The sequence below is a fragment of the Periplaneta americana genome, chromosome 6 (genome assembly GCF_040183065.1).
Source record: "Periplaneta americana isolate PAMFEO1 chromosome 6, P.americana_PAMFEO1_priV1, whole genome shotgun sequence".
Classification (NCBI taxonomy): Eukaryota; Metazoa; Arthropoda; class Insecta; order Blattodea; family Blattidae; genus Periplaneta; species Periplaneta americana.
Window position 1 is genome coordinate 105648426 of NC_091122.1, and position 26309 is coordinate 105674734.

Sequence of the window (26309 nt, forward strand, 5' to 3'; positions counted from 1 at the left end):
TGTCTTTGTTCATCACTAAGTCCACTTTGTCTTACTAGAATTTGAAGCTGACTCTGTGACATAAAGAAACTGACTCTTTAGCCATTGAGCTATGTACATTTAATACCGCAAGATATATAACAAAAATCTGAGTTGGTGAAATATTTGTGCTGCGACTAGTAGTTTGAATTAGTGATGTTTATTTCTTTCTTTCTTCTTTTTTTTTTTTTCTTTTCTTTTCTGTGTCTATGTTGCAGTTGGACCAGATATTCTGGGGGAAATAAAGGAAAAGATCACGACACATTTGTTTGTACCACCTCCTAACACCCCCTCAAAACAGGGGTTTCCTGAAGCTTTTCTGAGAGATAAGACAGTAAGTATAAAATTCCTCGTGTATAATGGGCTCATACTACTCGGTCGCTGTTGCAAACATGACAGCAAGCATATGCAGGGTATAATCATATGGTGATTATCAGACATAGGATTTTTAGGCACTAAAATAAGCTCAAAATTTAATAAATCAGGCTCTATTTTAGTAAAACTAGATATTTTAGGCACATATGATCAAGATTTCAAACCTATTTATTTCATTGAAATTATACACTAAAGTACACAAAACATGGCACAGAAAATTATATTTAAGAAATGGAGGCAGTGAACTGTATATTACATAAAAACAGCTGCACAAATTTACTATATTGAAAAAAAAAAATTATTGAATTTCAGTTTCATGTTCATTCTTTTTCATAATTATCTTCACAGTACATCACCAGATTTTTTTCTAAATTCTCCATAATTAATCTTTGTACTTATTTACTAAATCTTGGCAAATTGGTAGTGGGATCCTAACTGGAATTAAAAAGAAGTTGAAAGCTAAAATCTCATGCAAAAAAAATGGAAGTGCAAGATAAATTCGAAATAATTAAAATAGAAGTATGGAAGAACAATCAACTCTTTAAAATTCATAGTATCTATAATTCCCCAAATAATACCCCTGATCTAACTAAAATTTCTGTTGACTCAAAGACCATCATTATCGGAGACTTCATTGCGCACTTGCCAAGATGGGGTTATAAAGACATTAACCCAGCAGGGAAAATTTTAGAAGATTTATTAGACACATCATTAATGGAAATAATTTTCAATCTGATTGATCCATCCAGTTACTTCCATTACAACGGTTCAGATACAAACCCTGATCTTCTCTTTGTTTCAGCAGATTTAATAGACAAAACAAAAAGGAAAATAATAGAGGATCCAGTTCTTATCACATAATTACTTTAAATACAATACAAATTCATAGTTATCATAAAAACATCAACCAGATATTAAATCTCTTTCGAATTTCAAAAGAGCAAATTGTTCCGGTTTCCAAAATGAAACAGACATCATATGTAAAAATCTTCTACAGTCTGAACTCCTGACTCCAGATCAGATGAATAAACATCTCTGTGATATCATACTGGAAGCAGCAAAGAAGTATGTTCCTAAAGGAAAAACTGAAAAATATAGTCCCTTCTGGTCCTCTCATCTATTCGAATTAAAGGAAAAAAGAAATACAGCAAGAATTAAAGCAGAAAAGACGAATATTTTTTCAATAATTTCGTAAAAGATATGGACCTCAGGAAGGATGAGAAAAAGACATATATAAATTTATTATCAAAATTAAAATGCCCAAGAATACATTAACAGAACCATTAATACATAATAACAAAAGACTAACAAATGATAATAAAATATTGCAGAAACATTTAACAAAGTTTATACCAAAGCACAGAGAATCCCATTGAAATATGTTGTTGTTGTTTTCTAATGCCAGGCATTTGACAATAAAGTCATTTGACCTCTTGCACTCCAATTTAAGAAAGAAGATGAAGCAAGGAAGAAGAGAATTCGAAAAATTAAAAAACAGTTCATTAGTGGAAATTATATTTTCAGTAGAGATTTTGGAGCAGAAGAACTAAATATTGCTGTTGATCAACTACAAAACAAAAAATCTCCAGGACCAGATAGAATTCATCCAGAGTTTATGAAAAATCTTGGCAAAATTGTAGATGGGAAGATAATATTAAAATGGATTTGAGGGAAGCAGAATATGATGATAGAGACTGGATTAATCTTGCTCAGGATAGGGACCAATGGCAGGCTTATGTGAGGGCAACAATGAACCTCCGGGTTCCTTAAAAGCCAGTAAGTAAGTAATGGGAGGATTGATAGCTTCAAGGCTCAATTGGTTTTTAGAATATTATAATTGCTATTTAACATACAATCTAGGTTTAGACAGAACCACAACACAAGTAAAAATGTGATTTTATTAAACCAAGACATTAAGGATGCCTTCAACAGAAGTCCACATCTGTGGAGTAATGGTTAGAGCATCTGGCCACAAAACCAGGTGGCTCGGGTTCGATTCTCGGTCGGGGCAAGTTAACCTGGTTGAGGTATTTTCCGGAGTTTTCCCTCAACCTAATATGAGTAAATGCTGAGTAACTTTTGGTGCTGGACCCCGGACTCATTTCATCGGCGTTGTCACCATCTCATTCAGATGCTAAATAACCTAAGATTTTGATAAAGTGTCATAAAATAACCAACCTTCAACAGAAAGGAAGAGACACTAGCGGTTTTCATTGACTTCCAATCAGCATACGATTCAATATGAAAATATGAGAAATAAACTAATTGAAAAGTTACATTGTATAGGAGTTAAAAATAATACGCTCAACTGGATAATGCAATTAATCTCCCAAAGATTTTGCGCCACAAGATATAACACATTCACCTCTAGGTACAAACAAACACACAAGAGACTCCCACAAGGAGCTGTGCTGAACGCAACACTCTTCAATATGTGAATGTTATCGCACCAAGAGCGCAAACATCAGAAATCCAAATTTACTGATGATGTATTATTTGGACATCAGGAAATTCCAATAAACCATGTATATTCAAGGAGAGAATTGAGATGATATTAAAATAAACTTCACAAATGGAGTACAGAAAACCTTATGACTCTGAATATAGAAAAAATAAGTTTTGAATTGTCCTCACTGAAATATAAGCTGCCATATATTAGCATAAATTATAATAAGCACCCACTCAAAATAGTAGATGACGCTACATACAGTACTTAGGTGTAACATTCGACAAAAAACTAAATTGGAACAAATACATAACTGATGGTATATAAAAAAATGCTTCAGATATTAAAAAGATTAGCAGGTGTTAAATGGGCCTGCTCAAGAAGAACCCAGTTGGAGTTCCTCAAGGACCAAGAAAAATAGCAGTTGCAGCTTTTAGATTGCTTACAGGCCATGATTGTTTGACAAGCCACTTCTACAGAATAGGAATTCTGACTTCACCATTCTGGACTCTATGCAACATTCACACTGATATAAATGAAGAACATCTGAAAACCTGCAGCACACTGTCTGGAGAGAAGGACCTAATTCAAAAGTTCTGGAAAGCAAGCGTGCTAATGGCTTCATTGCCAGATGCCAGGCATTAAACAACAACAACAACAACAAGCCTTCTACTGAGACAGATGTGAGAGGAGAAAATTTTAAATTAGCTACAGTAGAAACATCAGTATCTACTGGAATTTTTACTTTTTCCCCTCAATATCACTGCTGATACTTTTTCCAACAATGAAAATCCTACATTCTTATTTTTTTTCTCCCAGTTTCACCCAAAGCACAATATATGTTTACCTGAGCATCCTTTACTATTGCTATTTGGCTACAAAGAGATTGTTTTTTACGTTTCATTTTTACGTTGTTTTTTACGTTTCGTTTTTTTACAATCTAATTGTTCAGTGCTTGCAGGTATGAATGAAAAGTTTGATGTTATGTAGGCAATATCTTTTTTTCAATGACGGGTCATACAGACACTCTGTCACTGCTTTCACACATGCTGCAGTATCGGATTCAGGTAATTCTTCAATAATTGTGATCACTTCTGCTGTATTTCTATCACAAACTGTGATTACTTGGTTCAAACAACCAAAATCTCAATGACCCGTAAATACTTTAACTATCGAAATTTAAAAGCTTAAAGTATAGTTGTCTTTAAAAGAACTTCACTCAGCATAGTTCAGTCAATGTGTAAATATTATAATAGACCTACTCATTACATACCTGTTTGCTACAAATCTCACAGAATATTATTTTTCCATCGAAAGTGAATTGTGGAAATTCTATTAGCCATTGCCGGATTAGCATAGATTTTGCTCTTTTATCTTTTAGCATTAAACTGCACAGGATAACGTCCTACCACTTAAAACTTCTCAACACAAATGAGGAGAGGGAAAGAGGAACAACTAACAGACGTTCAAACTAACCATTATACAGCATTGTTGTTAAAATTATATTTGACGAAAATACAAGTTTCCATCCATTGTTGCATTTCCTGGTAGTGTTAATCCATGAAAAACTGACCTTTAATATTGCTTACACGTATGAGCATGTGAGTAATAGTGAAATAACGAAACTTTGCATTGATTTAGGCATTTTAAGCCGAATATTAACAAATTGAAGTAGAAATAGCAATTGATCAAATTAAGATGGGAAAATCAGCTGGTCTTGGAGGGATAGCCCCGGAGCTAATTAACTTAGGTATGGTGGTAAGAAGATGGTGAAGCAACTTACTAAGCTGTTCCAGAAATTATGGGAGGAGTATAGAATTCCACAGGAATGGAAGAAGAATATAATTATTCCGCTGCATAAGAAAGGGAGCAGCTATGACTGTAATAATTACAGGACCATCTGTTTCTCATCCACAGTATACAAAGTATATACTCGTGTGTTAGAGAGACGACTCAGAAGAGTGATAGAAGAAGACATGGAAGAGGATCAGGCAGCTTTTCGACCAGGAAGGCAGACACAGGATCACATCTACACCATAAGAACAACGATGGAGAAAAGCATAGCTAAGAATAAGGATCTATATCTAGCGTTTCTTGATTTGAAAGCTGCATTCGACTCTGTTCCAAGACAACATGTATGGGAAGCATTAATGGCGAAAGAGGTTTCAATGAGACTACTGAATGCGGTAAAGAATGTCTATAAGCAACCGGTGAGTATAGTTCGAATGAATGATGACAAGTCTGGAGAATTTTCAATGGACAAAGGAATTAAAAAAGGGGATAGCCTCAGCCCATTGCTTTTCAATATATTTCTTTATGAAATAATAAAAATATGTAAACGACGAACCCACAGAACGAAGTTGGGTATGTAGAGAATGAGACCGATTTATCTTCAAACACTGTTATATGCATATGACATCATGTTAATAGCGGATACACCAGAGGGACTTCAGTATGCAATATTGGAATGGAATGAAGAATTGAAGAGGAAAGGAATGGTAGTGAACATAGATAAGAGTAAAGTAATGTGGGTATCAAAGCAGGATAGAAAGGAAGAAGAATTGAATATGGTCTGTGATGGAATGGCTCTAGAGAAAGTAGAAACTTTTGAATATCTCAGTACTATTATAAGTAGTGATGGGAAAATTGAACAGGAAATGTTAAATAGAACTAAGAAAGTAGTATCAGCCTACTATCAAATGAATAATACTATCATAGGAAAGTCAGAGATCAGCAACAAAACAAAAATGCAGATTTACAACTCAATAATGGCCCCGATTACGTTGTATGGTATGGAGAGCCTTGCATTACAAGATAAACACATGAGTAAGATTAATGAAATTTGTAAGGAGAGTATAAGGGAAAACCAGAAGAGATAGAATCAAATGAAAGAATCCGAGAAGAGGCTGGACAGAGAAAAGCTATGAGCATGGTAGTGGAGGAACGCCAATTGAAGTGTTATGGTCATGTTAAAAGAATGGGAGAGGAAAGGAAAGCAAAACAGGTTTTTGAAATGCGAGTGGAAGGAAGATATGGAAGAGGAAGGCCACGTCTAACATGGGAGGATAGAATTGGACAGAAACTTGGGAAGACAGTGGGAGAAATGAAGAGATTGAGTAGTAATAGACAGGAGTGGCAGAGATGGATAGACTGAGGTTATCCCGACACTTGACAGCATAAGGGATGGAAGAAGAAGGTGGTATATAAACATATATATTACCTAATACAACAATTAACACTACTGTCTCCCTACATTGATGAAGTTAATGGTACACTTAAAAAATGTTCGCATCTTCCCTAATATGAATTAAAGTTAACATCGTAATACCTTTCGTCGCCAATAAGGTGACAGCTTTCGTGGTAAAAAAGATTATAGATACTGTGTCATATCTGCCATATTGTAGTTATTTAGTCCCATATGATATCCTTTGCTTTCTGGTACAAAAGATGAAGCTAAAAAAAACAGCTGCCACCACGTCTTTGAAGAATGACAGCAGTGCTGGGGCAGGTGTGTTTCATTCAATAGCAAGTAGGTCGGTAAATCATAAAATAATGTTTAAAAATATCTGCGTAGGTCTTTCTTGAACACACGTTGTAAGTTCGAACATCTTTGTACCCTTGCTTTGAATCTTGATGATATGGAAACTTTCTTCTAACCTTTGACACTTTTTATATAAAATATCAATTGTACAAAAAATTCATTGATCTAAATTTGTAATAGACTATAATGAACATATACTGACTACATTCAGACGTGATTTACGTAATATTGAGTCATCATCTTGGAATTGTAAATAAGTAGCTGATGTAGACCATAGGGCTCAGTTACAAGTGAAGGATTATGTATTTTTGTTTAAAAACTGACAGTAATACAGAGGAATATCTAGATCTCTACTCTGATAAATTGAAGTATGAATTACATTAGATATATTGTAAGAGAGTATTATCATCACTAGGTTTTTATTATGACATTCTGGGTAGGCAAATAAAGGTTAACAGTATATTTTGTAATATGAAATACAGTAATTAATAGTCGTGCATGCTGTGTAAGCAATAGGATGAAATCCTGCAACACATTTTTTTCAGTTGCTCAGTTGAGCTCCAGATAAAAAAAAGTAGAAAAGCACAATATGTACAAATTTTGAATAGGAACAAAACATACTGGAGAAATCGTGCAGTTGGGTGCATGTAATAGGAAGATAAAAATAATGGGCAGTATTACTTTTTTTGGGGCAGGATTGATTTACTATAATTTTAAAGAACTTCAGTTCTCCAGGGAAAGTGATGGAACTTGATTGGACGTTAAAATTTTGTAGAAGTGTGTCTGAAGTAATTTACTCTTACAGCTCAGTGCCAAAGGAAGAAGCATCTTTGCACAACAAGTAGCAAAACAGAAGGAAAATGAAATGGTGAAAGAAATGGAAGTGGAGACACTCGAATCAGTTCAGAAGGCAGACATTATGGTCACAAAATTATTTGGTAGGCCTAATTTTTACTCTTTGGTGTGAACATATGATAGGACCTATTCTGTGAGTATATATTCCTCTTTTTTTCTATCTCAATTTACAGTAAATAAGTAACTGGTCAGTAACTGATATCTATGCTATGTGTTCACAGATATATCGTTATACTGAACTATTCCTCATGTGGAGGTGATAATAAATGCTAATGTGGAGACTCAATAAAGTAACTGTTGAGTTAATTCTTTGAGAAAATAAGAAAGCTAAAATTTCTCCAAATTGTATACATCACAGTCAATCTCTGATTACACATTTATGGAAATTATAGAAATGAATCCTTCATTTCTGAGACTATGAGCTTGAACAAAGTTTCACTAAATTAAGTATTTTGTTGCATCTATTCCACACCTGTGGAGTAACGGTTAGCGGGTTTGGCCATGAAACCAGGTGGCCTGGGTTCGATTCCTGGTCGGGGCAAGTTACCTGGTTGAGGTTTTTTCCGGGGTTTTTCCTCAACCCAATATGAGCAAATGCTGGGTAATTTTAGGTGCTGGACCCCGGGCTCATTTCACCGGCATTATCACCTTCATCTCATTCAGACGCTAAATAACCTAAGATGTTGATAAAGTGTCATAAAACAACCTACTAAAATAAAAATAAAAGTTGTATCTAAAGAATTGTGTCTTATGGGGAATTTGTATCTTTACTGGAAATATAATGACAAGTTTCAAGTTATGTCATTAAACAAAACATACTTGTTTGGAATAGCCAGATATCTTGAGCCCAACAGAGTGGACAACTGCTCTGGTCCTCTGGTTTGCCTTTATGTTGGAACTCCTATGTACAGTGAGGGACAGAAATGTTGAGCAGCTCGTGTATTTTCTGAGTCAAAGAATGCCACACTGCACATACTGTGACCAAAAGCCTGGTTCATACTATGAAGAGATATTCGTGTAATATGCAGAAGAGCCAGAAGCATTCTTACCTGTAATGAAAACATCGAATGCTTGAAAGCAAGCACAATGGTCTAGTGCAGTGTTCCGCAACCTTTTTCTACTCACGGCACACTCTAGATGGGCCTAGACTCAACATGGCGCACCAAAACGTTAATCCCCTCAAAAACATATGGTAGACTCTCTTAATATAATTGCGTAATATAATCAGATTTATTATTATTATTATTATTATTATTATTATTATTATTATTCTCATTATTATAAAATAGAAATCGACTCTTGCATTTATTAATAATTTATAAACTTTAATTCATTGTAGAAATTCACATTTCTATTACTAATATTAAAGTAAATAACTTTACTCATTCCTTCAAGGTGATACTTTGGCTGATCCATATCAGAATCCTTGACAGATCAAGCCTTATTTCTTCATCGATGGATTTGAGTCTCTCCCTCTTCGATGTTTTAATTTTAGTTTACATCGAGAAGCCCAGTTCACACATACTACTACAAAGTTTCACTACTGCTACTGCTACTGCTACTGCTACTGCTGCTACTGCTACTGCTACTGCTGCTGCTGCTGCTGCTGTCCTGTGCTAATCTCCTCCTCCAGGCAGTTATTCCGAGAGATAGTCCTGAGAGTCGATCGTTACTGCATCTATCCATCTATTTTTGGGTCTTCCAATTGGTCTTTTACCATGTATTTTCCCTTCTAAGATCTTTGGTATCGTGTTCTCTTCCATTCGATAGACATGTCTGGCCCATTCAAGCCTCCTTAATTTTATGATTTTATGAAAGTAACAATATCAAAACTTCTATGTAATTTATATAGCTCGTTATTATAACGTATTCTCCACTGCATATTTTCTTGCACCGGCCCAAAAATTCTTCTGAGTATTTTGCGTTCAAATATACCTAGTTTAGCTTTTGTCTCCTTAGATAATGTTCACGTTTCGCTTGCATAACAGAGAATACTTCTAATAATTGTTTTGTATATTTTAAGTTTTGTTTCCTTGTGCACACAGATTTCAATATTGCGCGTAATGCAAAATAGGCCTTATGGGCTGCAGTGATTCGACTCTGTACTTCAATTAATTCGTTATAGTGTGGTGACCGGGAAAGAGAATAGTTCCACTGTGAGCTCATACAGATCGTAAAAGGCGATCAAATGAGCACCCAGAGCTTGGGGGTATAGCTGGGTCACCCTGTCTTTGGGGGACATAAATACAGAGAGCTGGTCGTCCAGGTTGGGGGTTGGTTCGTGGGGCTGACACCCCCACAACTGTAAAAAACTACTTGTTGAGAAGCCTCAATTGAAGCCTCGGAATTGGTTGAAACATTGGCGCTTATGACAGCATTAATAGACAAGGATTATACAAAATTATGATTCATCAAGGGATACATCCAAAGATAATCAGACTCGTCAAGATGACCATGGCAGAAACCATTGCTCAAGTGAAGATATATGGTGGTTCAAGAGAACAATTTAATATTGATAATGGGCTGAAACAAGGGGATGCTCTAGCACCAATGCTCTTCAATCTTGCTTTGCATTGGGTGATAACACAGACAGGTATAGATCCTAACAGCACTTTAGTTTACAAAAGCGTTCAAATAGTAGGATACACAGATGACTTGGATGTTATGGGACAGTCGTTGACAGCAATAGAAGAAGTGTATAAAGACCTGGAACAAGGAGCCGCTAAAATCGGGTTGCAGATTAATGCAAGTAAAACCAAACGGATGACACAAATAAGAAATACACAGAATATATACAACCCTCCTAATCTGACGATAAACATGTTTGAAGAAACTGAGAAGTTTAAATATCTTGGAACAGTTCACACATACAATAACATATTAACTGCCATCTCAGAATTAGCCAAGTATTCATTCCTTATTGACAACCGAAATTTTTCCAAAGGCACTTCGAGAAATTTTAATTTCAATATTCTGTCTGCTTTTAAATTTGTCATTTCCTCTTGTACGAGTATATTATTCAGAAGATGTTTTGAATCCACAATGAATGGATCACGAACACAGTCGAAATCTTGAACACTCCAAAATAATTCTTGAACTTCTGCTGCAAGATTCCTAAATTTTCTTTAATTAAGTCTGTCAACACTTTATTACCGTCAGCAATGGGGCCATACAATTAGGAACATCTCAAATGACTCATTTTCTATAATATGTATCCACAAATTCAGCTTATTCACAAATTCTTGAATTTTGTCCATATCAGTCAGAATATTTTCGTTCCTACCTTGCATTTTTCTGTTAAGCTCATTAAAATGTACGAAAATATTGGAAAGATATGCCAACTTAGATACCCATTCATCATCTGCAAATAAATCCGCGTACTCATGTCTCTCAATAGTAAAAAATGCAAGAACCCCATCTTTAAGTGGAAACATTCGTGCTAACTCTTTACCTCGTGATAACCATCGCATTTCTGTATGTAGCAGGAGTGTAGTATACTCTGATTCCATTTCCTGACACAAAACGGAAAAAAGCTGTGTATTTTGAGGCCGCGATTTGATGAAGTTCACGACTTTTATTACTTCGTCCATCACAATTTTCAGAAGAAATGGCGAGACTGAGCAACAATGGCTTCACATTGAATGAGACAATGTTCGCTTGGTATGTTAGGATTTACTTTACGCACTTAGCCACAAATCCTTTCACTCGGCCTGTCATGGAAGCGGCTCCGTCTGTACAAACACTAACATAGTCCTCCCATGTTAATTCATTACGGACCAGATAGTCATTAGATGTAGGCCTACGAACTATTTCTTCACCGGTTGCTCGCTTGGGCAATTCTTTGCAAAAAAAAAAATACTTGCAATTACATCCCCATCAATGTACCGAATGTAAGAAAGAAGTTGTACGTGACTGCTAATATTGGTGGACTTGTCGATCTGAAATAACTTCTTACTGCTCTTTATTTTCTCCTTCATAATGTCTTCGATGTCACTGGATATGTTACTAACTAGGCGGCTGATTGTGTCAGCAGAGAGACGAATTTAAATTGAATCAATTTTCATTAATTTTACTAATTTCTTAAATAATAGGTAAAAGGTCACGTCACACCTTTCATCTTTTGGAGGCACACCGGTTGCGGAACACTGGGCTAGTGGTTTAAGCAAATGTGTGTAGAGTACGGGATCGACAGTTCGAATCCTGACATGCTCAATTATGTTTTATTTTTTTAAACGAGTAAGAAGCCATTTGAAAAGGTTATATATTCTCACTTGTTTAAAAAATAAAACATAATTGATTGTATCGAGATTCGAACCATCAATTCCTGTATTCTAGACACATATGCTTTAACCACCTGACCACTGTGCTTACTTTCAAGCATTCAGTGTTTTCATAACAGGTTAGAATGCTCCCAGCTCTGCTACATATTGCAGGGTTTTTTTTTTCCAAAAAATCTATAGCATTTTACGTCTGTATATTTGTATATGTATGTGAAATTGTAATCCCTCACACTCTCATTTTTTAATGTCTCCTCAGCATAGATACATAATATTTAAACAGGAAAGAGACATGAATATCTCTTCATGGTATGAACCAGGCTTTTGGCCTGGAGAATGCGCAGTATGACATTTTTTGACTTATAAAATACAGAGCCGCTAAACATTTCTGTCCCTCAATGTACAATAGCTCCAAGTTGTTGAAAATGTTAAGTTCCAGAACCTGGTGGAATACCTGAAAGTCTAATTCTGAAGACATAATTCTGTTAACTGTTATAATTTTAGAATTGTTTCTATAAAGTATGTCTTTTTATTTTGTGAGTGAAGTACTCTTTCTGTGTAAAATATTTTTATACATAACATGGATATTTTCGTAATTTGCATGTTGATTATTAAGAGTTACAATTTGCAGTTTCTTAAATACATTATTTCATGTTTCGGTATTTGTATTCCAGGGAGCAGAAGCTTTGTTGTATCTGGACCAGAAGCTCAAAAAATACATGAAGAGAATATTGAGAAGCTGTCGAAAGTGTCTGCTGATGAAATATTAAAAGAACAACAAAAAATCGCATCTCAGTTGGATCCAAAATTGCTGGAATTCATTCGAACAAGACGACATGTGGAGAAAGTAGAAAATCAGACTGTAAGTTATTCTTCAGGCCAGTCAGTGCAGATGGAAGTTGATGCATCATTGGGCCATGTATCAGGAGACTCATCTTCACAGTTTGAGAATAAAAAAGTGATACAGGACAGAGTTGATAGTTCTGGACATGGTGTGGAAAACGTTGACCCTAGCTCTTTCATGTTTGAATCCAATAAATGGCTGCACATGGACATTTTGGAGCGAGAGAAAATGCAGTGGATAGGAGACATACCTCCTGCACCACCACCTCCAGTGGACAAGCCATACTCTGCACGCTTCAACTTTCAAGGTAATATAGTAAATAGCAAAGAAATATAGTGGAAGAGATTGTAGACATTATAGGTCTTGTTTGATGTTCAAGCTATTTGTAATTTTAAGTCAAGTTAAAAAAAAAAATAAATAGTTTTAAAATACTCTTTCAGCACAAAATTTATTTTGACATCAGAGCTTGAAATGGACATTTTCACGAATCAGAATGCTTTTATTTTCGTGAACATGGTAATATTGATAATGACATGACGGAATTAATAATTAATGAGTTGACACAGTATTACCATGCTGAAAATATAAATACAATAGTAGTAGTAGTAGTAGTAGTAGTAGTAGTAGTCCTGGTCACTCCACAGGGAAGCATAGGGCCTTAATGAAAGCATGCCATCATACTCTATTGTTCACCAACGCTTTAATTTCTTTCCAGCTTTTCCCTGCCTAAAAAAATATATATACAGGGTGAATACTAAATATTTTTTAAGGCCAGGGCATAATATACCACGTCAAAACTTATACAAATAGGATAGGAACCAACACTATATATTGCAATTTTTCCCAAATATCATATGGAGCAGGTATTATTTCTATAGGTAATGCTTCTTTATGCAGAAACTCGGACTGTAACTCCCACTTGTCCTCGTCTAACATCCCACACTTCTAAATTGCACTTTCGTTAGTCTAAGCACCATACACACAGGTTTGCTAGAATTGCAATTAAATGCCAAAGAAAACGCTTTGAATCCCAGCTCCTGGTTGACATACATGATGTAAACATCATGTGATTACTTCACAATTCGAAACAGTTGCATATTCTAACAACAATTTGAACTCTGACACTGCACAGAGAATTTTCAATACAGTAGATTTCCAAGACAAACCAGCTATGTCTTACAGCATAACTAATACTGCAACCTGCACTTCGTGTTGGGAGAGAGTGGAAATTGTCTTATTATCACTGCTAGGTGGTACATGGAACATTAACTACAATGTCACCACCCTGATGTACATGCTTTCGAATGACTAGATTGACAGATGCAGGGACAGGAATGGTTGTGTTACCTGCCATTGTAGATTGTTGACGACCATCAATTTGCTGCAGTCTGCAATTGGAAGAGAGGATCTTGACCATTCTTACTTAGGATTCCACATTTAGCACTTCACAGATTGCCTGACGCTTGAAGTTTCACCAATGCATTGTATTCATTGTCTTTCATGACGACTTGCATTCCTACCACTGTATTAAAGTCCATCACCTTTTGTCTGCTGATCACTCTTGCCGCATGGTGTCTGCTTGGTGAACTTGACTAGAGATCTGGACTTCCTGAAATGGATGCTTTGGACTGACAAGGCAATCTCCAGTTGCGATGTTATATTTAATGTGCAGGGCAGTCATATGTGGGCACACTAAAATCCATATGCCACACGTGATACCAGGTGCGCTGGCAGTTCAGTGTGGACTGGGATTGTTGGAAATAGACTTTTGGGGCCATATCTTACTCAAAACGCCTTGACAGATGGAACTGTACACTGTTTTTCTGCTAAGAACTTCCTCTTGCTGTTAGATGGAATTTGTAGTATCATCATAATGAGGCATCACCACATTTCAATGCTACTGCTCGACTAGAACTGATCCATCAATTTCAGCATAAAATGGTTATGTCAGAAAGGACCACTGTCCTAGTCACTGAGGTCGCCAGACTTCAGTTCGTTGGATTACTTCCTGAGAGCCATTTGAAGGAAATGGTTTACAGAGCTGAACCAAAAAGCATGAAGGTGCTTGTTGCTAGACTGCACGTGGTTGCCAACACCATCAGCAATGTTCAGTTGCTCTGACAACTTGAAGTTTTGCACGTCAGGATAGGCTGTGTATGAATATGGCAGGTGGTTAGGTAACTTACTGAATCCTTAATAACACATCTCCCTTCTGACAAAATATTATTTCTCTCCAACAAATACAGTGTCCTCTAGAAACATTTGAATATCATTGTGTGCAATGCTGTTATGCGAGATCTAAAATGTTTGATGCTCTGTATCGCAAATTCAAGATTTTGCAGTTACATTCTTGTTCCAAAGAATGCGTCAATTACTCACCTGAAGGTCTGAAACCTCATCCCCTTTAATGTAGCCTCGTTGGGACTGCACACACTTCTCCCAGTGGTCCTGCCATTATGGAAGCATTTCTCTTTGGGTATGGACTACAGCTGGGCTGTCTCGTTCCCCACAATGTCTTCTCGTGATTCAAATCAGATCCCTTTCACTCGCATTTTCAACTTATGGAACAGCCAAAATTCAGAGAAGATTAGGAAGCCTGATGAACCTGAGGAATGTTATGTTTGGCGAAGAAAGACTGAGTCAGATGCAAATAATGGGCAGATGCATTATTGTAATGCAGCTGCAAAGTTTTCACTGCCCACAGATGCAGTCATTGCACCGCCTAGCATCTTGAGGGCAACAGAAAACCTCCAGATAGTACTCTTTGGTAATGTTTTGGCTTTGTGGTGTGTACTCGTGATACATCACCCTGCAGGAGTCAAAGAAAATAGTCAAGATTACTTTCACTTTGCTGCACTCCTGCCATATTTTTTGTTTTTGTTCTTGAGGATGAGGGATGTTTCCGCTATGATGATTCCACCTTGGTTTCCGGCTTGCATTCGTAAACCCACAACTTATTACCAGTGATCATGGTGTTCAGGAAGTTGGGGTCACTGTCTGTCTGCAAATTCTACCATGTCCTACAAGACTTCCAGACATTTGCTTCTGCTGTGTCAAATGGCCACACTGAGAGCAGTGGCCAGCCAACTGTGGTAAATGTTGAACTGATTCAAAAGAATAACAGAATGGTTTAAGAAAACTGCCCATTCACCATTTCAGAGCTCTCCCATCAGTTTCTGCAGATCCCTCACACAGTTTTTCATGAAGTGATCACTGAAATGTTAGCCTACCACATTTTATTTTATTTTATTTTATTATTATTATTATTATTATTATTATTATTATTATTATTATTATTATTATTATTATTATTATTATTTTTGCTTAATGAGTGCCCGAAATTCAGAACAACACAAGACAGTGGATGGTATCCTTAACAATCAGCAATCACCTTCCTTGAGCATTAAAACAGAGAAGATAATGCTTTTCTAGATGAGACTTGGATTTGTACAGACCCAGAAACAAAATTTGGGCCACCTGAATTTTCCAAGTTTCAGTTATAACATACTGTGCAGGCTCAGTAAGGCCCAAATTCTGAGGATGCGCATCATGTTATAACTGGAACTTGGAAAATTCAGGTGACCCAAATTTTGTTTCTGGGTCTATACATGAGTGTAAAAGCAAAAAATCGATCAGTGGTGTGGAATCTACTCATTTGCCAAAATAATGAGGGAAGTATTGGGAAACTTTTTCTGCCAGAAATTTGTGGCAACTGTCTTTTGGGACAGGAGAAGAGTATTGTTAGTGGAAGACTACAATCAATGCAAAGATTTATAACTGTCAGACAATGAACAAGTTAAAGGAGGGTCAGTGAGAACAGTGTCATGGTATATTGAACTGTGTGATGATTTATTCCGGATAATGCTGACCTTAAACTGCAGTGCATATTCGAACACTACTGCAAAATTTCAAGTGGACATTCTTTATTACTCTCCATACAGTCCGAATTTAGTGCCTAGTGATTGCAATTTTTCATGTACATGAAGAAATTACTTGCATCACAGCACTTTAACGATGATAAGTTACAGTTCAGCAATGACTCAACAGGCAGCAGAATTCTATGATGACAGGATATAAAATTTTGTTAAGAGCTGCGACAAACGTCTCAATATGACTGGATACTATGTTGAAAAAATTGAAAAGTCGTAGTTTTAAGTTGTGTATAAGAAGAATAAAGTGTGTTAGTTTTGCTGATATAGTGTTGTTAGCAGAAGAGATGACGATGCTAAGGAATATGCTACTGGAGCTAAATGACAGCTGTGAGCAGTATGGGATGATGATAAATGCCAACAAGACGAAGACCATGGTCATAGGAAGAAAAGTAAAGTAGATAAACTCGCCAATTCTATATGAGGTAGTAGAGCAAGTGGACAGCTTCAGATACTTAGGGTGTACTATAAGCAGTAACATGAGCTGCTACCAAGAAGTCAAAAGGAGAATAGCAATGGCAAAGGAAGCTTTGAATAGAAAAAGGAGCATCTTCTGCAGATCTCTGGAGAAAGAACTAAGGAAGAGACTAGTGAAATGCTTTGTGTGGAGTGTAGCATTGTATGGGGCAGAAACATGAACATTACGACGAAGTGAAGAGAAGCAAATAGAAGCATTTGAAATGTGGATATGGAGAAGAATGGAGTGTGTGAAATGGACAGACAGAGTGAGAAAGGAAGCTGTGTTAGAGTGTATGAAGAAAGAATGATGCTGAAACTGATCAGAAAGAGGGAAAGGAATTTGGCTGGATCACTGGTTGAGAAGGAACTGCCTACTGAAGGATGGACTGTAAGGAATGGTGAATGGGAGAAGAGTTCTTGGCAGAATAAGATATCAGATGATAGACGACATTGAGAGATATGGATAATATGAGGAGACAAAGAGGAAAGCAGAAAATAGAAAAGACTGAAGAATGCTGAGTTTGCAGTGAAAGACCTGCCCTTGGGCAGAACACTATGAATGAATGAATGAATAATAAAAATTCTGCAATTTGATTGATGATTTTTAATAACCTAAAGGAAATTGCTTTCCAATAGCATTAGTACATGAGAGAGAGAGAGAGAGAGAGAGAGTGTGTGTGTGTGTGTGTGTGTGTGCGTGCGTGCGTGCGTGCGTGCATTTTTTTTTTTTTTTTTTACACGAAGGTGTGTATATATACATTTGTTGTTAACTAATGTTAAGTTCTTGGCAATAAAGTTCTCCCATATAGGAAAATGATGTTGCAAAAGGTAAACCGTTTTAATGTAGGCACCACATTTTTATGTTATGGTGATTATATCTCCTATATTGAACTTCCAGACTAATTCGAGAACCACACCAGACGTTGGTTAGCTGATCCATATGACCTAGCTGGAAAGATTGTCAGTCGACTCTACCGACAATATATATCTCCATTTCACCATTTACGACATGCTTATGCTTTTTTTTAAATCATTTTTATGATTTAAATTAAATCAATGTGATAGTATATTTTTATGATTTAAATTAAATCAGTGTGATAGTATATTTTTATGATTTAAATTAAATCAGTGTGATAGTATATTTTTATGATTTTAATTAAATCAGTGTGATAGTATGAAGAGATGATATTTCTTTGTAATACATAATTTTGCTCAAAGTTATAAGCCTAACCTAAGAGATGTTATATGTGGCTAGGTTTTATTTTTGGAGTAAATTTTCGCTGAAACATGGGTTTAAATGATTCAGTTTTCGTCATTTTTATAACTATCACACTTTTGTGCAATGTATTAAAACGACAGTAATTGAAATTCCACTGTAGATATTGAGATTCAATTTTAATCTCAAATTTTTAATAGAAAATGAGAGCATATACATTTAAAAACAAATTCTTAAAAAATTGATTTTAATGTTGAAGAGGGCTGTATAACAGCCTAGATCATATATAAAACAAATCAGCCAAGCTTATATTAAATTTGGATGCAACTGGAAAATAACGGACGCTATGCGTCGAGAAATGAGCTTGCGATAACGAACACTAGATGGCAGAGTACCTGAAAAGTACATAGAGTAATACGACTGGGATGACTCTTTTACGTCATGCCACCTCCAGATTTCTTTCTCATTGTAATGTGAGGTTATGTTACAATAAGACTTTGATGTGTCGCTAAATTGTAGCATCCAGAAGCTTGTTTTACCCAAATTCATCAACACACATAGATTACATTTTGGTACATGGCTGATATAATGTTGTTTGCGTTCAATATATAATCTGTCATCATTTGCTGTACGAAATCTAATTGTTTTTAATTTTCAGTATACAGTATCTCCCTAGCAACAATTATCACAAAATACTAAAAAGAGCAGATTTGTCTGCGTTTGTCGAATGCACATCATGATGCTCACGAAAAGGCACTAATTTATTTTGTGTGAACAAGATTACAATTTTTGAATATGAAGGAAAAGCAGGTATCCCTCTTCTGAAATTTATCCGAAAGGGGAAGAATTACAACTCCCTCCCCCCAAACATGTTTCCTCTTTTCTAGGCCTACATATTTTCATTTTACAGGTGTATTATATGATGCGATATGGAAGCAGATAAATAATAACTGTACGTTTCTCGTCCACATTAAATTCAACGTGTTCATAACGTAGACCTGATATATTGCTTCATGTAGGCTACACAGCTGGCAATGTTCTTTTTACGAATAAGCGGTCGTACTAATCATTTTCTTTTCATCTGAACTATTGCTAGAATATGTGTTTGTGTTTTTATTTGCTCTGTATGTTGTTAAATAACTACTGAACATCGTCTTTGGTTAACAAATTGTTCTTGTATTCATTTTATATCAGTCTTACGGTATTGAATTATGTCCATAACGCGGGTGAGATATTATCAGGCTGGAAAATTCGCTCTGAATGCATTTTTTTTTACACAATTTTCTAATTTTCAGCAGATTTACAATACCCTGTGCGGTTTCTCTGCCAATGCAGAGTTAATTGCAATATACGGTACTTCTGTTATTTTCCTGACACTTTTATATCCGTTCTCATAAACGTACTAATTTAGATTCTTTACCCTACTGTAGGTATTTTGCTCTCTACAAATCATCGTTAGTCAAATGAAATAGCCTATAATAGTTGTTTGTAACGAATTAGTAGACAACCTCAATCCCTCCTGACCGCCTCCCTTGCGAATTTCTTTCTCACTTTAATCAAATTTACTTTATACTGGTCCTTAAATTACTGAAACTAGTGCTGATTTCTGAAGTGAAAATCGTTCAATTTATAAGGGTGAAATCAAAAATAATTTTTGTAGTCTTTCCTTGTCCTTAATTGGAAATTTGAGTAACTTCATATGACGACAATATTTCTTCCTTCTTCTACAGTTAACATAATCGCAGATGGACATTTCTAAATGAAGTTTGTTACACAGAAACCTTTGAGACAATATTGACACTTGAAGTTCTTTATATAGTTCATCTATAAGAGTTAAACTAGCGCTGAGGTAGTTTCCTTCATACTCAGCTTATTCACCTTGCATACATGAGTCTGTAACAGGTTAGGTTTGGTCAGTGCTGTCATGGTAATTTTTTTCTTGGCCATACACCCCACCCCTTGTTTTCTCCCGTGAAATATATTTTACTCTCCTCTCTCTATTTCTCCAATTGTCATTTAATTATTTTTTTTAATATTAAAGAAGAAGTAAAGAAATTGTTTTGCTCTACAATTTAATTGTACAAGTTTGATTTAAAGAATACACCATGTAGCACCACCATAGATGCACACTTGTCTCGATGAATCTTGGAGTGTATATTTGCAGCACTTCTTGTTTTTCAACCATTATTTTATATAATTCTGGATTCCAGTGCTGAAGAGGTGGATAATTTTTGTTTATGAACATCAAACAAAATGGCCTACTGGTAGGTACAGTAGGAACAGGAAGAGATGGTCTAAGATCTGTACAGATCTCCACGTACAAAACTTAGGCACCCATATGCCGTATGGCTCCTTACAGACAAAATTTTCATTTCCCCATACGATTAATTTAAAAAAATTGTAGGTTCCATACGATATATGGCCTCGTGTGGCCTCCATGACAGCACTGGGATCAGTTAGTTTAGGCACTTTTACACCTTGCATATACAATCAACTGCATCTCCACAAAAAAATTCCTTATAAATTGAACAGTTTTCACTTCAGAAATCACAGGAACCGCTTCACCCAGGTAAGTAATTAGCAGTTAATCATTTCAAAGCTCTTGTTATATTATGAAATAGCATCACACAATGCTGCCAAAATAAATGTTCCCAGTGTTAAAATTACAGTGTGTAAATTTCGCTTAGGACAGTTTTTGCTCTGGAAAATTAAAGGAAACAAACAGTATATCAAACCAGCAGCTGAGACACAAAGCACCTGAAATTCGAAAGTGGTTAAAAATTTTTATATTTCATTCTTTCTTATTTACCAGCAACAGAAGTACCGGTATCAGATTTTTTGCAGAGCTAATATCAGAGGCCCCTCCTATTAGAGAATGTTTTGAATATTATTATATTCTGGAAAACTACATTGGCACATCAACCTCCCCTCCCCTCCCCCCGCCTGAATTCTGGGCTGAAGCACGAAAATTTCGAAATGTACAAACTACAGATGCGGCAGAATATTACCACAATGGTCTTCAGCAAGAATTTTGTAAGACATATCCAAATATCTTCATGGTCATTATATGTATTAAAATAAAACATATACTACATGTGAAGTACCTACTAAAAATGAGAGAAATAGAAATGGGAAGGACAATAAAAAAATTGGAATGGACAAACACTAAGAAACTATTCATCTTAAATCAGTATGAACAATAGGACACTTTTTTTTGGTGTTAGTGGTATAGAATATGAAATTAAGTTGCATCAATAAGTTTTTCGAGTTTAGCATTACTTTTAAGTATTTATTGTCCCCCTGTTGGAAAGATGGAATTACTTTGTTTGAAACTTGATGAAATTGTATTGTACCTTAACTCAATTTATTAAGGTACAATAAAATTCAAAATAATAACTGCAGGCCATTTTAAAATAAATCTGTTGGATGTAAATTATTTCTTAATTTATTAGGACCATAAAGGTATTGTTACAAGCGATAGATTGAATCATTTTTATCTTAATAATTTAATGTAGGATGATTATTTCGGGAATTGTTATGCTCTAAATTATGAGGATATTTTAATACTTTTTTAAAATATAAATTTGGAATATGTTTCCAGTTAGTAAAGAGTAATTCAGAGAGACAGAGGTCTCAAGCATATTTATTGACACATGCCAGAATTATTAAATATGAAAAAAAGAGTTCTTGCACTAACATACTTTTTATAAAGTAACCAATCTTAAGAAATACAGTATATGTACTGGTATTCTATATAAAGGCATAGGAGTGAATATAAATCTGTTTTAAGGAATTCCTATTTAATATTCCTGCTATAGGAACATGACAAAATAAATATAACGCAGCATGGAAGCTAATTCAACTCTTATCGAGTATTGTTGATGAGATGTGTTATGAAGGTAGACCGAATCATTCAATATAAATGTATACATAAATAGGACGAATAATAATAGATTAATTTCAATGTATGTAGTATCAAAACTGAAAGCGGTAACTAGTCTATGAATGATGTCTTAACAAGTATAAATAAAATGGACTCTTGACAATAGACACACATTTGGCTTCCGTAATAACTAGGACGTCAAGGAATTTATGGTAGCTCACCTGTCAGGCAAAACTCTGAATAGTCAGCATTGTCGAACTATAGAAGCGTGATTAAAAAGTATTTTTTTCCCCACCCATTACATATGATTGCTTTTTTCAAGTCCCGGTAATAATATTATTAAATTAATTATCCCACATATTTGGGTGGTGCCTTTCTTTGTTTCTAACATAATTTATGAGAGTTTCTCTTTTACACTTCAATAGAGAAATACAACTTTCAGTGGACAATGAACGTGTAACTCTAATGGAACTCTAAGAACCACAGCATTAATGTTTTCTTCTTTTCTTTCATGCCCTTTAGTTTTTGTTGCAGATAACATCATGCTATTGGATAATTATACATGCACCTTTCTAATAAAATTGGCATATATTTCACTGGTCTCAGAAGTAAAATTAAATGTATAATAGCTTCTCGGTGCAAAATATTTACTGAAAATTATTGTAGGATTTGAATAGAAATGTCACTTCTCAGGCAAGGTTATTCGTGGATGACTGTATAATATATAGAAAAAATTGGTGATAAATCTTATATCACCGCCTTGCAAAACTAGCTTGACGTTATTGAAAACTGGACTACAACAAATAAAATTAAAATCAATGTGAGCAAAAGTAAATCATTATGTATCCTTCTGTAAAACACAAAATTAAATTCGTCTCATATACCTATTAAATGGATCACCAGTGTCACAAGTAAACACTTAGGTACTGTATATATTTTAGTAACAAACTGGTTGAAATAAGTCACTAATATTACAAGGATAGCCAGGAAAACACTATATTTCTTTATGCGTATTCTTAAGAAAGCTAACCGAAAGTCAAAAGAATTAATGTACATAACCCATGTTCGGTCCACTGCTGTGGAGTAATGGTAGGCACATCTGACCGTGAAATGAGTGGGCCCGGGTTCAAATCCTGATTGGGGCAAGTTACCTGGTTGAGGTTTTTTCCGAGGTTTTCTCCAATTGTAAGGCGAATGTCATGTAATCTATGGCGAATCCTCAACCTCATCTCGCCAAATATCATTTCACTATCATCAATCCCATCGAGGCTAAATAACCTAGTAGTTGATACAACATCGTTAAATAATCAATTTAAAAAAAGACGTCAGATAAGCAGGGGAAGTTACAAAAGCTTGTGGTGGCGAAGAATTTAAAGTGTCTGTGTTGTTAAAAAAAGGGAAGTACTACAAATGGCAGAAAAAGTGGATAGCCTATATTGATGTATTTGTTACGTGACATTACACAGGAGATATCACCACATATAGTTGTAAACAACTGTGGATATTTTAAATCTGAAAGTGTACTTTAGTATAATCAAGTGTTGCTTTGTATAATAAGAACTGTAGGCACAGTGTATACGGTAAATCTCTATATGCATTTGAAAAGATTAGTAATCAACTTGACAGAAGTGTTTGTGTGTCACAATATAATTTGTAATATTTTATTTGTTATTGGCACTGTCATTTTTATTAAAGTATGCGATTTAGCAGTTACATGTACTACACAAATGTCTTAATTGTTTCGAAAACAACTAAATGCATTTATGACATTTGGCACAATAATATGAACATTTTACATTTTGGTAATAAATTAAGTGGCAAGAAAATGTTCATGTGTCACACCATATAATATTTAATATTTTTTATATTATTAATTATTCCTTTTCATTATGATTTTCTGTTTATATTTTGGAATGCTTAAGTTAAAAAACAGTGATGTGTCTTTCATGAACTCCTAAGTATTTGATTAAATATCCTGTGAAGATCATAGTTACTTCGAAAATGTTACGTGTGTGACTGTGGAATGATCCATCAGTATTGTTAGTATTGTTACAAATTACAAAACCTGAAACTGTTAGAATGGGATCAGGAGTAGTGACAAAAAAAATGTAATGTTGTAGGCCTACATCAACATGACTATTTTAATCCAGTTTCTAATAGTTTTTAAGGTTTGAAGGCCTTTTGAGGTAAACAGTATTGAACATGTGAGGGAAGGGCTATTTCTTGGTAATGGATTAGGCCTGTATATTTTATAATATTATTAACTATATATTGTTAAAGTACCTAGTAAATATCGTAATATGTATATTATATAATACTGTAAACGAGACAATATCACAGGCTGCAAACTAGATTATTCTTGTTTTTGTATAATTATACGAACATGTATGAAATAAACAAGACTACCATTGGTTAGGTTAGGATAGGATTACTTATATATTGTAATCAGGCTATATGCACAAATTTTCCAATATACTACTATCATAACTAAATAGGTAATGTTTAACATGAATTTTCATACGTTTTTGTGGTGCAAGTTAAAATAATTCAAAGTAAAGTATAACAAAACTCCGACAACATTATAATTATGAACATCAAATTCTCTTATTTTATTTATTTTTCAGTGTTTAGTCCCTTATTTCCCATTGTTCTTTGGATTTGTCATTAGTGAAATATCAATTAATGGATAAATTATGTTATACACTCAGTTGATAATATAAATAATATTCACGACAAATATATAAAAACAGAAGAGATAACGAATCATAATTTAGCCAACCGATAACTTTATAACATGGTCTACATATTCTAGGTAGATTGGCTTTGCGCGAGACTCTGTATTGTATTCTATTCAGACTTTATCTTATCTCTTCGCTTCGCCCACGTGACAACTATAATTAGCTCCCTCGTTCCGAACTTGCCAAGGTCATATAGGCCAATAATATTTATCCATGGTCATCAGTTGTCGACAGTGCATACCGTTGCTTACGAGATTATCTCGTAAGCAAGAAATAATCGATGTAGACCGACCAGACCGGTTCATGTCTCTTGATGGTGTTGGTCATTGTGCCATCTGTTGACTGCAAACTCTAAAGCCTATATAAGAGAGCTATCTGTTAGTATATATGATCTAGGATAACAGCCATGTGTAACATGTTTATGATAGTTAAAATTCTTAACACATTCTCTAGAAAACAAAATGTTTTGGCATACTTGCACATTGGCGAATTCAACTGTAACTATGACGAAAATGGCAAGGGTAATGAGGAACCCCGTCTGTCCCACTGAATATTTAATATGCTCGTATTCGTATGTAGCTGTGCATTCAATTACTGAACTTTAGTATACACATCATTATCATCAGCACTGTCATCACCATCATCATAATCATATTCAAGATCTTTGTGTTAGATGAATGTTTGAATCCAACACAAGAAATGCGTTTTCAGTAAAGTAGTAGTTAAATACGTTGGTAATGCTGCATTGCTCCTGCATTTGCTCAGATCCAACTTGCTTATAGCAAAAGATTAATTTTTGAGAACTGGTCATGTAATGGAACATAAATGATTTGAAACTCGAGAATTTTAGTATTTTTCTTCTCGAAATTGACTCTGTGTTAGTATGATGGTGCATGATCTTGTTGAAAGTAAAATTGTTCATTTTCATTAAGTGCATGAATGGCAGGTAAAATAGCTGTGCAAAGGATGTCGAGGTACACAAGACCAGTAGCCTAACTGTTCTTGTGGATGACATTGTACACCAGACATTGAGTCCCAGTAAATTTAGCACCTTCTCCATATGAATATATGGATTTTCTGGAACTTAGAACACACAATTGTGGCAATTCACTGTACAGTTCAGCTGAAATTGTGTGTTGTCATATCAAACAATTTCTTTTACAAACTCCTCATTCTCAATGTACCTTGTGTTGAAACCGCTCATAGTACAGCATTCTTTGATCAAGATCATCTTGAGTCATGGCTTGCAACAATTTTGGGATATAAATTTTCCATTGTGCACTCTTAAGGAGATATTGTACACTTGATCATCTTACTTCTATCTTACATGCACATTGTTTTGTAGACTCATGTGGTGAACATCTAACTATCCTAACATGATAGCCAAAGACATAGGCCTTCTGTGCGTGGTCTCCTGGATCTTTGCTTGTGTACACAACATACATTAGCTTTGGCCTCATATTTGTCACAAATACCTAAAATGAATTTCATTGAAGATTCTGTTACAAATTCGATCCACTATTGTACTTTGCACATTTTTTCAAATTTAAATACCACCAAAATGATAATGCATTGCTTGAATGATGCTATGTCGCCATTTTGTTTTACTGTCCTATAGTTGGATTAATGGCTGTAGTATCCATATGTTAGCATGATATTTTGAAAGAATATTACATTATTCATTGCCACTGTAATTCAGTTCAACTTTGATAAAGCCTGTAAATTACC

General features: G+C 35.0%; 1 protein-coding gene across 2 annotated transcripts in view; it reads left to right on the forward strand.

The window, feature by feature from the left end:
* LOC138701622 (RNA polymerase II-associated protein 1-like) overlaps nucleotides 1–26309 on the forward strand; it is a 94170-nt gene that overhangs the window by 6690 nt on the left and 61171 nt on the right. The window contains exons 3-5 of one of the 2 annotated variants that reach the window (XM_069828699.1): nucleotides 237–352; nucleotides 7186–7318; nucleotides 12187–12663. In XM_069828699.1, the coding sequence (XP_069684800.1) occupies nucleotides 237–352; nucleotides 7186–7318; nucleotides 12187–12663 (726 nt within the window). Of the gene's footprint in view, nucleotides 1–236; nucleotides 353–7185; nucleotides 7369–12186; nucleotides 12664–26309 lie in introns of those variants that run through there. The other variant, XM_069828700.1, reaches the window with a different exon arrangement.